Below are 14,372 nucleotides of genomic sequence, written 5' to 3'. Positions count from 1 at the left end.
GCTGACAGCAAGTGACTGCTCCCCTCTTTCTACCACTTCCAATCAGTGACTTAAACATTGTCTAATGTTTCTTCCCAGAGGGATCAGTGGGAGAACCTAGACACCATTACTGGTTGTCATGGGACTATTAATTTCCAGTCGGCAAAAGTCAAGGCAATTGATTGATCGACTATGGCAGACTCTTAAGCATTCCCCAACTAAACATCTTTTATATATATCTGTGATAGCAACCTTTATTCTGCTAGAGACCAAGGGCAACAGATTGATTGGTTATCATTATTGTTATTATCATCACAGCTAACCCTCTGCAGTCATACAAAATTGATTTTGCTGTCAGCATACAGCAACTGAAAATGAGAGTCAAACTGAACTTGACTAATATATTAATATGTGTCATGACTACCCACATTGACTGATTTTTGGCATTGTTAACCATAGAATGAAATAGTAACATATCTTTATTAGAAAAAAAAAAGAAACCTTGAAAATAAGAATCTCGTATTAAGATGATGGTGAGGCAGGAATGATGAGAAAGTGCAGACTGCTGGCATTCAAATGCCATGACATCACAACAACTCTGAGTAGGAGGAAGAGAGTGACAGCAAGAGCACATGAGAATAAATGTATAAGTAAACAAGTGAAAGAAGTGTTTGAGCAAGCAAGATCAAGTTAGCAAATAAGGGTAAATAAGCAGGAATGAGAGAATGTGAACAAAAGCAAGTATGAATGGATGAGTGAGTCATTATTGAACAAGGGAGCCATCACTCCATTGTGAAGCAATGTAAAATTGAATAATGGCAAGGCAGGAATAGCAAGAAGGCACAAGCTGTGGGAAGTCAATAACATTAGTCACTTCACACATGGTGATAATGTAGCACACTGCATTTGAGGTGCATTTATTTATTTATTTGTATTTTATTTATTTTACTTTATTTATTATTTTTTAGGTAGACTACCAGAGAAATGTAATAGCTAAAACTGCAATAGCAGAGGGTGGAATATACTATTATTAGTTGTTTTTTTTTCTCTTCTGTCTGGCCCCCATGGGCCTAAAGGTCTGCTGTTTCCTTGTTTTGCCACTTCAACCCATAAGACACCAGCCAACCACTCTAAGTGACACCAAATAGTAATTTGCATGGATGCTTTAATGGGAAATAGTTTGGTTCTCTCTCTCTCTCTCTCTCTTTCTCCTCCTCGATCAATCACCTCCCTCCCCTCTCTCTCTTTCTTGTAAGTCAGGATTCAGGTTACACTTTCATGATTCAGGTTTTTTCCAATTCAGCAGTTTCTGGTGAATTCTTGCTCAAGAATTCAGAATACTTAGGGCAAAGCTGACACCAATAGTTACTATTATCTATGTACCATGTCTTTTCCCACCCCTCATAAGGGAGGTAGCCAGTCAAAAGGCATATACCCACTCCCACCCTTTCCACTCTCATTCATCACCCTTTCCCACCTCCACATCTTAGCTCCTCATGTATGAAGGGTCATCTCTGCCCACTGGCCCGGGTCAGAAGCAGTGCAGCAAGACACAGTTACAGTTTTGGGGAAAAATCAGATACAAAACTTTTGATGCTGGAGTATAAGCTGTATTGTAACTTGTGTGGAAATATTTGATGAAAAAGCAAGTAAGCAAGACACCATTAAAGGTCAGAATACACAATGGTAGATACCTTTTCAAAACTCCGAGCAGAGTAAATAAAAAAAAACATTGCCAACCATTACCACAAAATATTTTTGCTATTACACTTGAACGGCAACAAAAATGTTATTTTTCAACTCTAAATAAATTGTCTGCACTTTGTAAATGGCTTCAGCCATTGCTGGGAATCTTTGGAAGTGTGACGTATGAGTAGTGAAACATTGCTATTCACATGCCATTGTTTGGAATTTGTAAATATTGAATCTATTGAATAGCTTTGAGAAAATTTAGACCACAGCTATTCAATAGATTCAGTGTTTGTCAATGGCATGTGAATACCAATTTTTGGCTACTCATACATAACAATTCCAAAGACCCCTGAATGGGCCTGATGATAGTTGAAGCTGTTTTTGAAATGCAGATGATTTATTCAAAAATAATGTTTTTTTGCCTAAATTCAAGTTAAATAGCAAAAGATATTTTGTGTGAATAGTCAGCTATACTTACTTATTTACTCTGATTGGAGTTTTGAAAAGGTTTCTCCCATTGTGTATTCTGACCTTTTAAAAGTAAGATTTTTGAGTTGAAATAATGTGAGATTGGATATTGTACAAAGTTTATTTTATATATAGTGTATTATGATAAATTAATGTATCATATCAGTATAAATTACTACCTTTGCCATACATCAAATTTCACATTATATAGAATCAATGCATTAACATTTAATGAAATATGCAACCTTTATAATATACATAGCAAACTGTTCATGACATTATGGTATGCTACCAGCTATATTTAACATATGTAGGCTTGAATTGATATTTATAGGATTTATTAATGCCAGTAGATTAATTTGATTCACTGAAGCTTTTAGGGGAAAAAAAAAAAGTAGTTTGTTCTGGGTCAGAGTAAAGGATCTGGTCCACTTAATTTCAGTGAGTGTTTTTTTTTTATGAAGCTTCATTATAACATTATATTTATGACAGAATTAGGAATCTCTAATGATTATCTTAGAACAAAGATGCCTAAAGTTTTACATTTTTCTGTGAATGCATTTTACCTCTTCTCTTTGTGATATGCACCACCTTTATTTAAGAGCATAGGTTCATACTTTAAGAAATAATCAAGCTGCATTAACTGACATGGAATAATAATCGTTGGTTTAAGTAATGTACCCACACATGACAGAATGTCTTTTACCTTTGAAGTATGCCATGATATCAGTATCAGTGCAATTGTTCTTGTCATACAAAAACAGAATGTACAAATATGAGAAGGTTGAAACTTAGTTGACACAAAAGCTGGCAATATTTTGTTTCAACAGTGCAGGTGCTGCAGTTAATCCAGTATGTTTTAGGAATGAAACAGAGGACATTCCTTTGTGGTGATTAATCCACAATTAAGTGGACAAGTATGTACAGTTTTTCTTTTATGTTTGTGTTTTATATACAGTAATGCTTCAGAAGGATTTTGGTATATATATTGTGTATAAATTGTAATATGCAGTTATAAATAGATGTACAGTGGTATGTATATATGGAACCTTGCTGCTTGGTAGATATGATTGCACTCATGTGGATTTGTGTGCCTAATCTTTCCTTTCTGTGCCATTTGCATTGTAAACTATATTTGCACTTGTCATTGAATTTATAATATATTTCAAACTACACAGCAGAGGAAATAAATTTTTCCTTCTAGCAAGTGCATATGTGTTCTCAAGTGTTTGTGCATGTGATGCACATATGATAAGGCACAAGATTGTCATTATAGAGAATTTGACTAACAATTAGTCAGTTTAGAAATTATTAGCTTAGAAAGAAATATTTTGTTTTATATATACATGTGTTTAAGTAATACGAGTAATCGATATACGTGTACAATAGGTTTTTCCTTTTTGAACTAGACCGCAATACACTTATATTTGATTTCTTTTGAGTCTTTCAGTATCCTTTCTATATAAAGTTTACTTTTCTCCCCTCCCCTTTTTTTATGCATTAACTTCATCATAGCATGAGTTGTTGGGACTGTACTGGAATAAACATATCATTTTAAGTTTATAAGTATCAACTCTAAGTAATATAAATCAGAAACTTTTCTATTCTATTTAATTTGTCCACTCCGGTAAACCCTTCATTACAAGGCTTTCCCCAGAGAGGACAAAGCAAAGGATCAGTAAATTTCAACATAACCTAGTACCCATCCATAGATAGAGCTACAGAACAGATCACACATCTGTTATAGAAGACAAATAAAATATGCCCAGAGCCTGAAAAAAGTCCAAGTTAGACACCAGGACCTCCCCTATTAAAACATACTAGATCTACGGGTAATAGGAATTTGACAGAACAAGATAGGGGCAGATATAACACAAAGAAATCTCAGAACAAATTAATCGCAAAAAAAAGGGGGGGGGAACAGTCAGTTCATTACCCCAGGTCTCTTGCAAAAGACCCATGGATCCCAGTAGCCAGAAGACAAGTATTGAAGTGATATTATTGTGTTCTGTTGATAATGACCAATACTTCTATCCTTGAGGACAATATCTCGTGGAACATAAAGGAAAAGCATTAACAAGTAAGCTAAAAAAAGAAAAAATACATAAGACCATAAGAACAATCCATAACAAAATATAATCATCAGAAAATTTGATTGGAACAAAAGTGATGATTAACTTTATTCCAGAAAAGGTATTATGTGTGCAGATAAAAAGACTAGAAAATTATTAACAGCTGAAATAGAAAATAAAATGCAGCTTTTTTTTTCTGTTGTGTCTCTTGATACTTGTAGAGTTTATTAATTTAAAGAATAGAATACGTTTTTGTGTAACAGAAATTTAGTTAATTAGATTTAACTTATTCCACAGAAAGGACTGATGAGTTAGAGAATATGGCTGCAGATTCATCAAAAAATGAGTGATATACATAATGGTAAGTATTTCTTATTGCATTTTCTGTAAAGCTTGTTTTAGTATGTTGCTATAAGAAAAAATGAAATGAAATGCGGGATTTATGTATCAGTACCATTAAGTACATTAACCTTATTTGTGAAGGTACCTTATTTGTGAAGTTCATACACTAAGTTATAAAACCTGCATTTTTTAATAATTCAGAGCAAATTTATGTTAAGAGTAAACTGACTAAATTATATAAAATTTTAAAACTTTGGATCATTTTCATAACAAGAATTTCTGGTCCACCAAAAAAAATGTAAGTTACATTTTCTACTTTTTTTCTAATTAATTTTTCTGTTGTATCTGTATAACAAGGCATTACCCAGCAATATCTTTTTAAATCGTGTTGGATACATTGCTTCATCACTACTTCTAATGGGGTGATAACCTGCCCTCTTTTTTTTTTTTTTTTTTTTTTTTTTTTTTTTTTTTGCAACTCATGCATTCATGAGTAGATACATCTCTCTCATTATCCATTATATGTTTTTCACATGACAAATTATTCATAATCAACACTTGCTTTTGTTCTACTTCTCATTGTATAATTCCATGATAGTCTCTTCTTAATTTTGCCCATTTCCAAAATATTGCACTTCCAAAGCTATTGACAGATAACATTTGATACAAAGAGCATAAAATTTCTCCAGTTAAGAACTTGGAATTTGAAAGAAGCAGAAAGGAGGAGCCTAAATTTATTTGAGTTGAAATGTTAGAGAAATATAGTAAGTGTGATGAGGATGAATAGATTGAAAAATGTGGCAGTGAGCCAGAGAATGAATGTAGAAAGAAGGTTATGAGATAGGGTAGATCAAAGAGTGCTGAGGTGGTTTGGTCATGGAGGTGATGAGTGAAGAAAGACTAAAAAAAAAAAATGTGGAAAGCAGAAGTGGATGGACTGAACTTGAAGGTAAAACCAAAAATGAGGTGGATTGAATACAAGAGGAATGTCTGTCAAGCAAGGAAGATAGAGTGCAAAAGATTGGAGTGAATGGGCTGTAGTTGTAAATGAATGAAGAAATTATGGTATCAGGAAAACTGCCCCCGGGACAATTGCCCCCCCGACAACTGCCCCCGGGACAATTGCCCCCGTAGGACAACTGCCCCCGACAACTACCCCCTGGACATTTGCCCCGACAACTACCCCGACAATTGCCCTGGAATTTGTTGCCAATTACGTAATTACTTTCTAGTAATTTCCTGAGTAACTATTTATAAAAAAAAATCTTCATAGAGAAATGGTAGTAAATAAGAACTATTAAAACAATGTTTTATTATTGTTAATAAAAGTACATGATTTTGAAAAGATAACATTATATACTCAAATTTGTTGCCATTTACGTAATTACTTTCTAGTAATTTCCTGAGTAACTATTTATAAAAAAAATTCTTCATAGAGAAATGGTAGTAAATAAGAACTATTAAAACCAATGTTTTATTATTGTTAATAAAAATACATGATTTTAAAAAGATAACATTATAGCCTATACTCAAATTTGTACATATATAAGTTGCAAAAATATTGAAAAAGGATTTAACTACTAAAATTTTAAATTGTGGGTTATGTATCTCAAAAATTCCAATACATCGCGGTTCTGAAAGTCTTGCACAATGTTTGCTATTCTTATGCTAGAATCCTGATAGCGTCTCCGCTTAGGAGGTACTGACTGCCCAGCAAGTATTTGATTGATTATGACGCTGGATAGTGCCTGTTCTCTCTTCAACACCCCCAGAAATTTCCATATATTTGGATGAAATGACGTAACGCTTGCTTGCATATGGTTATGCCATCCTTCTAACGCGTTGTTTGTTCGAGGTAAAGCTTCAACAACACAAGTATACATACTCCACATGCTTACAGGGAAACGTGGCTGCCTCCTTGTATGTCGACGTCTTCTGCCGATGTATGTATCTTCAAAATAATCTATTATAGCATCAGCCTCAGGTGGTAACATCTCTTGTAGTTTCTCAAATGCTTCAATAACTTTTTCTGGGGGAACAAACGCCAAAGCAGGAATCATACGGATTTGTAGGGAGAAATCGGTGTCAGTTTGGTATTTAGTTTGGAGACCTTCATTTTGCACCTTACGGTATATGCTTTGAGATAAGTGGTAAAAACATCCTTTAACGGTTACGTTGGGGAAGATCTCTTCAATAGCACTCCTAGCAGCTTGTTCAAAGTCTATTAGGAAGGTCTTTGGATTAAGTCTAGGGTTTATTGTGAGGAGTTATTGGAGGATATCTTCATATGTTGCTTGTTGTTTATTTGGTAACACAGCATACACACACGGAATAACTCTTTCAGAAGTTAAACAATGAATAGTGTACAATTGGTAAAATAACTCGGGTACAATCTTAAAAGTACCGTCTCCAAACCAATTATCTGATTTCTCCAGTAGGCTAATGTTTGTTGATGTTGAAAATAAAAGGAGACGCTGCCAAACATTTGTTTGACTAGACAGTAATTATGCAACAATAACTTGTACGACCGATTATGTAATCGTTACTTAATTAGGCAATTACTAAAAAGTAATTACGTAAATGGCAATAAATTCCAGGGCAATTATCCAAGGGGCAGTTGTCCGGGGGGCAGTTGTCCTACGGGGGCAATTGTCCCGGGGGCAGTTGTCGGGGGGCAATTGTCCCGGGGGCAGTTGTCCTAGAACCAGAAATTATAGAGTCCAAAGGGGATATTCTTGTTTGATCTATGAATTTATCAAAATGGATGAAGGGTGGGATAAGGAGAGCCATATATTGAAGCAATGAGGTTAAACCAGATCTGGCTGTCAGGCCCAGCTGTAGAGGTGCTCTGTCTCATTGCAGTGGATCTGACACTAGTGGTATGGTAGGTTAAAATGGGAGGGGCAGTGAATAGGTTTTGGATAGGTGTATATTGGGTCCATGGTTTGACTTGGCTACACTCTTTACGAGGAAGAAAAGCCCTTCTGGCATGTATATATGTATGTATCAAGAACATTATAGGATTCATAATCAACCCATCCTCCATCTTGACATCTTACCCTTCATTGTGAAATCCTGTATCCATTCAAAGGGCTTACCTCTAAGTATGAGCATGCGTGTCTGAGAAGCAATTGCAACTGATACCTAGGGTCTACACAAAATTGATTATTCCACTCTGTATTTCAGATAGGTCTGTGATGCAGCCAGGACAAGTGATACTTGGCTAAGAGAGCAACGTATTGGGCATTAGGATGGATCAGTACCGTGGCACAACCATGAATGCCTATAACTATAACGCCCTTGAGGATTTCCTCGTGACACCATCTGCACAGCTGGACATGGGGGGTGGGGGTGGGAATACTGTGGCTCGCCAGCTGAGCCAGCAGGTGCAGGGTATACATTTTGATCTTGCTGTAACCCAAATGCAGCCTGTGCAGCTAACCACGACTACTTCACCAACCACAGCCCCAGCACCACCTCCAGCGCCACACCAGGTGCCTGCTGTGCAACGCCACCAACCAAGTCCCCCACCCACTTCACTGTCTGATAATGACAGCCCAGATATGTCAGTCCGTGGGAACAAGGTGGTGACACGACCTCGTGTGCGCACAGCCAATGGAGAGCGTGTACAGTGTGAAGAATGTGGCAAGTCTCTGGCTTGTGGGGCTAATTTGGCTGAGCATATGCGTACACATACAGGAGAACGGCCCTTTAACTGTGATGAATGTGGAGCTGCATTTGCTGCTAGATCCAACCTTCGAACCCATAAACGTCTGCATACAGGGGAGCGGCCTTACATGTGTGGGGTATGTGGTAAGACCTTTGCACAGAGTTCACATCTACCAAGTCATATGCGTGTGCACACAGGGGAACGCCCATATCAGTGCACGGAGTGCACCAAGTCCTTCTCCTCCAGCACAACACTCAGGAACCATCTCCGTATCCATAAAGGTGACTGTCCCTTTAAATGTGAACATTGTGGACGAGGGTTTGTATGTAAGTCATGGTTGACAGACCACTACAAGGTGCACACAGGGGAAAAGCCATTCCAATGTGATATCTGCAACAAGTGGTTTAAGGATAAATCATATATTACTAAACACAAGTCTAAGTACTGTGGAAATGATGGGTACAGAAAACGATGGAAAAAACCAGGAGCTAAGAAACCTCCAGGTAGAAAGCCTATTCCTTCAACAAGGGCCAAAGATGCTGATGATCCTGAGAAGCCCAAGCGACCCCGAGGACGTCCCAAAGGCTCAAAGAACAAAAAACGCGGAAGGAAAAGAAGCCGTAAGACGTTTTACTCAAGACGAAAGAGGAAATCTGTTGTTGTTGAATTGGATGAAGACTCACTGAAGGAAGAAGAAGAGGAAGAGGAGGAGGAAGAAGAAGAAGAAGATGAGGAAGAAGGAGAGATTATTCCCATTAATCCCTTGGCAGTGAACGAAGAAACTTCTGAGGACGTGGATGACCCAGCTCCTCTAGTGCAACTTGACTATGCCTCAGCTACAGTAGTTACCATCCCTGCCAAGTACCACCACCACCACCAGCAGGAGCACCAAATCCTTCATCACCCAGAGGATGAACGTCATGTCCTACATCAAAATGAGGGGCACAATGAGGCTGATGACAATCCTCTATCATTGCCAGAGAATCTGTCGAATCATCAGGTTGAGCAGGAATTCCAGCAGCAAATCATTTCAATCCAGCTGCAGCCAGCATCAGGGCATCCCTTGGCCCACACACATCACCTCTCTGCCTCTCAACCTCATAACTTATCACAACCTCAAAACCTATCTCAGCACCACAGTTTACCTCAGAATCTTTCACAGCCACAGACGCTTTCAGAACCCCAAAATCTCTCACAACCCCAAAATTTATCACAACCTCAGAACCTTTCACAGCCTCACAATCTTTCACAACATACACACATCCTGTCACATCAGCCTCAGCAGCCAAATGAAAGTGTTCATTTAACATATTACCATTAAGTCACAAGGCATAAGTGATTTCTGGGATCTGCAAAGTCATAAGAAAAAGAAGTTTATTAATATTTGTATATTGCTAAACTAGATCATTATTCCTCATTAGCAGTTACTTTTCATTGCCTATGGTTGTGTTGTGTAGAAAAAAAAATTCATAATGAATGTGGTCCCATCATGTAACAATCTTTGAAATAATCTTGTTGGATAATACAGTGGGGTTTCTATACAAATTTAATCTGTTCTTGAGTCCCATTATATAACATGATTGTTTGTCATGCGAGTGAGTAATCATTGAACTGTGTATGTTTTTAGTAAAAAACATTATTATCCTTAATATACAGTGTGAAAATTTGTGAGTTCACAAGATACAATACAAAATGAGTACATTATGGCAACTGAGCTGATTGGGGCAGCTCCTAGCCACACACACACATTCTACTCACTGTTCATTGTTCGAATTTCAGCTCATTATGCGAATTTGAGTTTTTAAGAAAAGATTCATTATCCAGTTTGTTCATATAACAAAGTGTTTGTGTATGGGGACCCCACTGTAATTGGTTTAATTGTACATTGAGTATTAAGGTGATTACAATAAGTGTGCCATGGTGAACTGGTTATTTAGCAAAATAATAACACAACAGAGCAATCAATCAGCAGTATTAATTGATCAATATTTGATCTTGGTAAATAATTTGACATGTCAGGTAGACATTTTGTCATATATGCTTATTGGATGGCTCCAATTTCCAATTTAGTTTGTGATAATTGGCTGACAGGACCTATTTTTGGAATGATATTGCTATGAACATGATGCTGACATTTGTTACTCTGGGTGATCCTGAATATCATTGAAATCAAAGAATTCTAAAATTTAGTGGTGCCTCTCATAGATTGGAAGCCTTACTGAGTAACCAATTGAGTATTAATTTAGTTGAAGTGTTGCCTTTGTTTTCTCTTGTAAATGACCTGTGGCCTCAAAGAAGCCAGTGAACAACCCTGTTCATGAATTATACAAGGAAGAAACTTTGTACCTCTGTTTGTACTTTGTTAGTGTTGGGCATTCTATGATTAACTTGACAATTTGATAGACTTCAGTGATCCTTGACGTCTGCAAACTTTGCATTTACTGGATAAATGCACCAAACTATTGAAACTTACGATAATTTATCATTATGAAACCAAGGAAATCATGGACCTGTTTATCTTATTTTCTCATTATTTATATGACAGACTTGGATCCAAGGTGTAGGGAAATTTAAGTAAAATGTAGACTGTTGAGGTAGCTCACGACTGATTTTAGACATGTATTGGATATTATTATTTTTCTCGATAGTCAAACTGCAAACATCCACGAGATGTTTTTTCTTTATTCCTAGGAAAATTGATGGAGACCCAATAAGGACCATTTATGTATGTATATAATTTTTTTCTTTCTTTTCATTTTCCTAGTAAAATGCACCAAATTTTAAAGTGTTACAAATCCCTTCGATGTATACTACATATGTATATGTTCTTATCTTTTTTTTAATTTTTCCCCACAAGTGAATGAGAATATCACCATGTATTAATGCATGCAAAATTTGAAGCCATTACTCACCTTACTTTTTGTTAAGTTGGCATCTGTCTTTGTAGCTAGACTTATGCTAAAGTCAGAGAAGAGCAGGATTAAATGATTTTGTCTGTGGGGACATTCTTGTGCTGAAAAGTGTAATCATGGAGGTGAGGAAGGGGAAATGTAAGGAGGATAACAGAATGGAGGGATAGTAGAAATTAAAAGTGATCAACTCTCTTTCTATCTCTCTCTTTCTCTTTCTTTCTTCTCTCTCACTCTCTCTCTCTTGGAGATTGCTGTGCAAATGGCCTGTAGGGATGTCACTAAAGTCCCTAGAATATTGAATGTCGACTACAAAAAAATTGTGTAGTCAGCACCCCTACAGAGGTGATTCTGGTGCAGAGTGGAACATGGAGCAGCAATACATATTTTTATGTTTTATGCACTTCTTCTTCTTCTTCTTCTTCTTCTTCTTCTTCTTCTTCTTCTTCTTCTTCTTCTTCTTCTTCTTCTTCTTCTTCTTCTTCTTCTTCTTCTTCTTCTTCTTCTTCTTCTTCTTCTTCTTCTTCTTCTTCTTCTTCTTCTTCTTCTTCTTCTTCTTCTTCTTCTTCTTCTTCTTCTTCTTCTTCTTCTTCTTCTTCTTCTTCTTCTTCTTCTTCTTCTTCTTCTTCTTCTTCTTCTTCTTCTTCTTCTTCTTCTTCGTCTCTTCTTTCTTCTTCTTCTTCTTCTTCTTCTTCTTCTTCTTCTTCTTCTTCTTCTTCTTCTTCTTCTTCTTCTTCTTCTTTTTCTTCCTCTTTTTCTTCTTCTTTTCTTCTTCTTTTCTTCTTTTTTCTTCCTTTTTCTTCCTTTTTCTTCTTCTTTCTTTTCTTTCTTTTCTTCCTCTTTTCTTCTTCTTTCTTTTCTTCTTCTTTTCTTCTTTTCTTCTTCTTCTTCTTCTTCTAATAATAATAATAATAATAATAATAATAATAGTAATAATAATGATAATAGAATTTAATCATTACTTCCATGCACTGGAAATTGCATTGTGTACCGTCTTTCATGAGGCATGTGACACTTCAGGCCATGCCTTTGTATAAGGTATGTTGCACTTCAGGTCTTGTCCCCATATAAGCAATGTTGCAATTTACGGGTTAAAAATAGACTGATCATCCCACCAGATAATTTATTTTTAGCAAGATAGCACCTTACATGTTAAGTATGGTGCTTGTAACTTTATGGAATGAGTTTATGATAGACAATTTAAGGTGTAAGGATTGTGGTCTGTCATATATGGATTAACATCTGTAATGGCTCTGGAAATATTTACAGTTTTATGATCAAATGTTAAATATTGACCATACAAGTATACATTTGTTGCAGCTCTTCAAAACTTTACATTATGTGATGACAACATTAGTTAGCAGTACTGTGTTCAGTACTGATTTTCTTTTTTGCATATATTTATAAGACTAGCCACTGCAATCACTTCATCATATGACAGTTTTTAGCAATAGCAATACTATGTTTTAGCCAAATACTTATTGTGGTACTTTGTGAAAGAACACTGAAAATTAAATTGGTATGGAGAGTAGCTGTTATGTAAAATAAAGCTCAGATTATCTCTGCAAAAAAGTGTAAATTGTTAATTTGTAACTGCTGTGAAGTAGTGACAAATGCATTTCCATGGGGCTATACAACTTCCATTTGTATAGTTCACTTTCTTATATCAAAGGAATTTTTTAAAATTATTGACATTAGAATTATATAGCTGTTTAACTTTGTAGTAGTATTTCCCTTTACTATGATGAAGAAATGTTTGGAAGAATTTTTTTTTATATAGACAACAGTTAACCCAACGGATTTTGTATGTACTCTTATGATCTTAAACCTAAATTATTGGAATGTGTGTGTGTATGTATATATATATATAATATATATATATTTCTCTCTCTCTCTCTCTCTCTCTCTCTCTCTCTCTCTCTCTCTCTCTCTCTCTCTCCATCATCATCTAGGAGAATGTTGTGATCATATGAATGAAGAACATGGAGTGGAGAAGCTTGAGACTTAGCATAAAAATATTGTGTATATATGTACATCACAAAACCCTCCATATATCCTTCTCTCCCCCTCCCCTCTCACTTTCTCACCCACCCTTCTTTATATCCCCATTCCCCATCTCCTGCCCCTTCTTTATGCCATTGTACCTTTTTTACTTTCCTCATCCACACTCCCTATATTTTTTGCTTCCCTGTCATATTTTCCAACTCAATTTGACATCTTATCATCTTTCCTGTTTTGTCATTTCTCTTCATTTTTACTTGCTTCATTTGTAGCGCTTCCACAAACCAGTCAAACCACCCTTTCATCATATAGTGACTTCCCCCTCCCCTCACTCTTCATAAAAAAGAAAAAGTTACAAAGCATAAGAGAATACCCTTTTTCCTACCTTTCCTCATTCATTCTTCCCATATACTAAAACCATCTTGGCTCTTCAATCTATCCTATCTGACAGCTTTCTCACCCGATTCTACCTCATCTCCAGAGTTCTGGATCCATTCCTCTCATTTTCCTCAAATGTTTCATCTCAGAATATGTTCAATCACTTCCTCCTTGTCTCCCTTATATTCTAAGTCTTTGTGTCATATAACACAGTGGATATAGTCTATCTTTCATAAGAACATAAAGAATGGAAGGAGACTGCAAGAGACCATAAGTCCTACACTAAGCCTCTGCACATTCATCTCCAAATACCTGTTTCTCAAAAACATTGTTTATTCTACCCAGATATAACTTTTTTCCATTATTCTCTAATTGATTTCGGTATCCACTCCTCCATTCACCACCACTTGAAACCACAAACACTTAAAACTCTCCACTTTCACAAGCCTCTTTCCTTTTACACTTCATTCAATCCAACACCATCACCATCCCTCATGCATCTCATCACTTTACCTTTGCCCACATTTGCTCACAACATTCTTCTCCCATATACCCTTTCCAAACTCACTCACCAGCTGGTTTATTTTTCTCATAATCATCCATAAGTGCAATGTTATCCACAAATAACTGGTTCATTTCTCCATTCTTATCCACCAATTCCAAAATTGTGCCTAGCACTTGTGTTTACCTTCTGCACCACTTCTGCATCAAACCTCGACAGTTCCGCATTCTCCTCAAACCAATCAATCTCTCAATTCCTGGCCTTCACACATGCCCTACTACTCGTATGAAAACTTTTGACTCCTTTTTAACTGACTCCTCCCTATTTTTTATGTGTAACTGACACAGTCATACACCTCT

General features: G+C 36.3%; 1 protein-coding gene across 1 annotated transcript in view; it reads left to right on the top strand.

The window, feature by feature from the left end:
• LOC143025995 (uncharacterized) overlaps nt 1–11,591 on the top strand; it is a 40,098-nt gene extending 28,507 nt beyond the window's left edge. The window contains exon 7 of the mRNA XM_076185980.1: nt 7,782–11,591. Within this exon, the coding sequence (XP_076042095.1) occupies nt 7,782–9,544 (1,763 nt within the window). The 3' untranslated portion in view covers nt 9,545–11,591. The remainder of the gene's footprint in view (nt 1–7,781) is intronic.
• The last annotated feature ends 2,781 nt before the right edge of the window (nt 11,592–14,372 follow it).

Source organism: Oratosquilla oratoria, chromosome 6, assembly GCF_046742065.1.
Source record: "Oratosquilla oratoria isolate Oo_2021 chromosome 6, ASM4674206v1, whole genome shotgun sequence".
NCBI classification, from domain to species: Eukaryota; Metazoa; Arthropoda; class Malacostraca; order Stomatopoda; family Squillidae; genus Oratosquilla; species Oratosquilla oratoria.
This window is presented reverse-complemented; position numbering and strand designations above follow the sequence as displayed.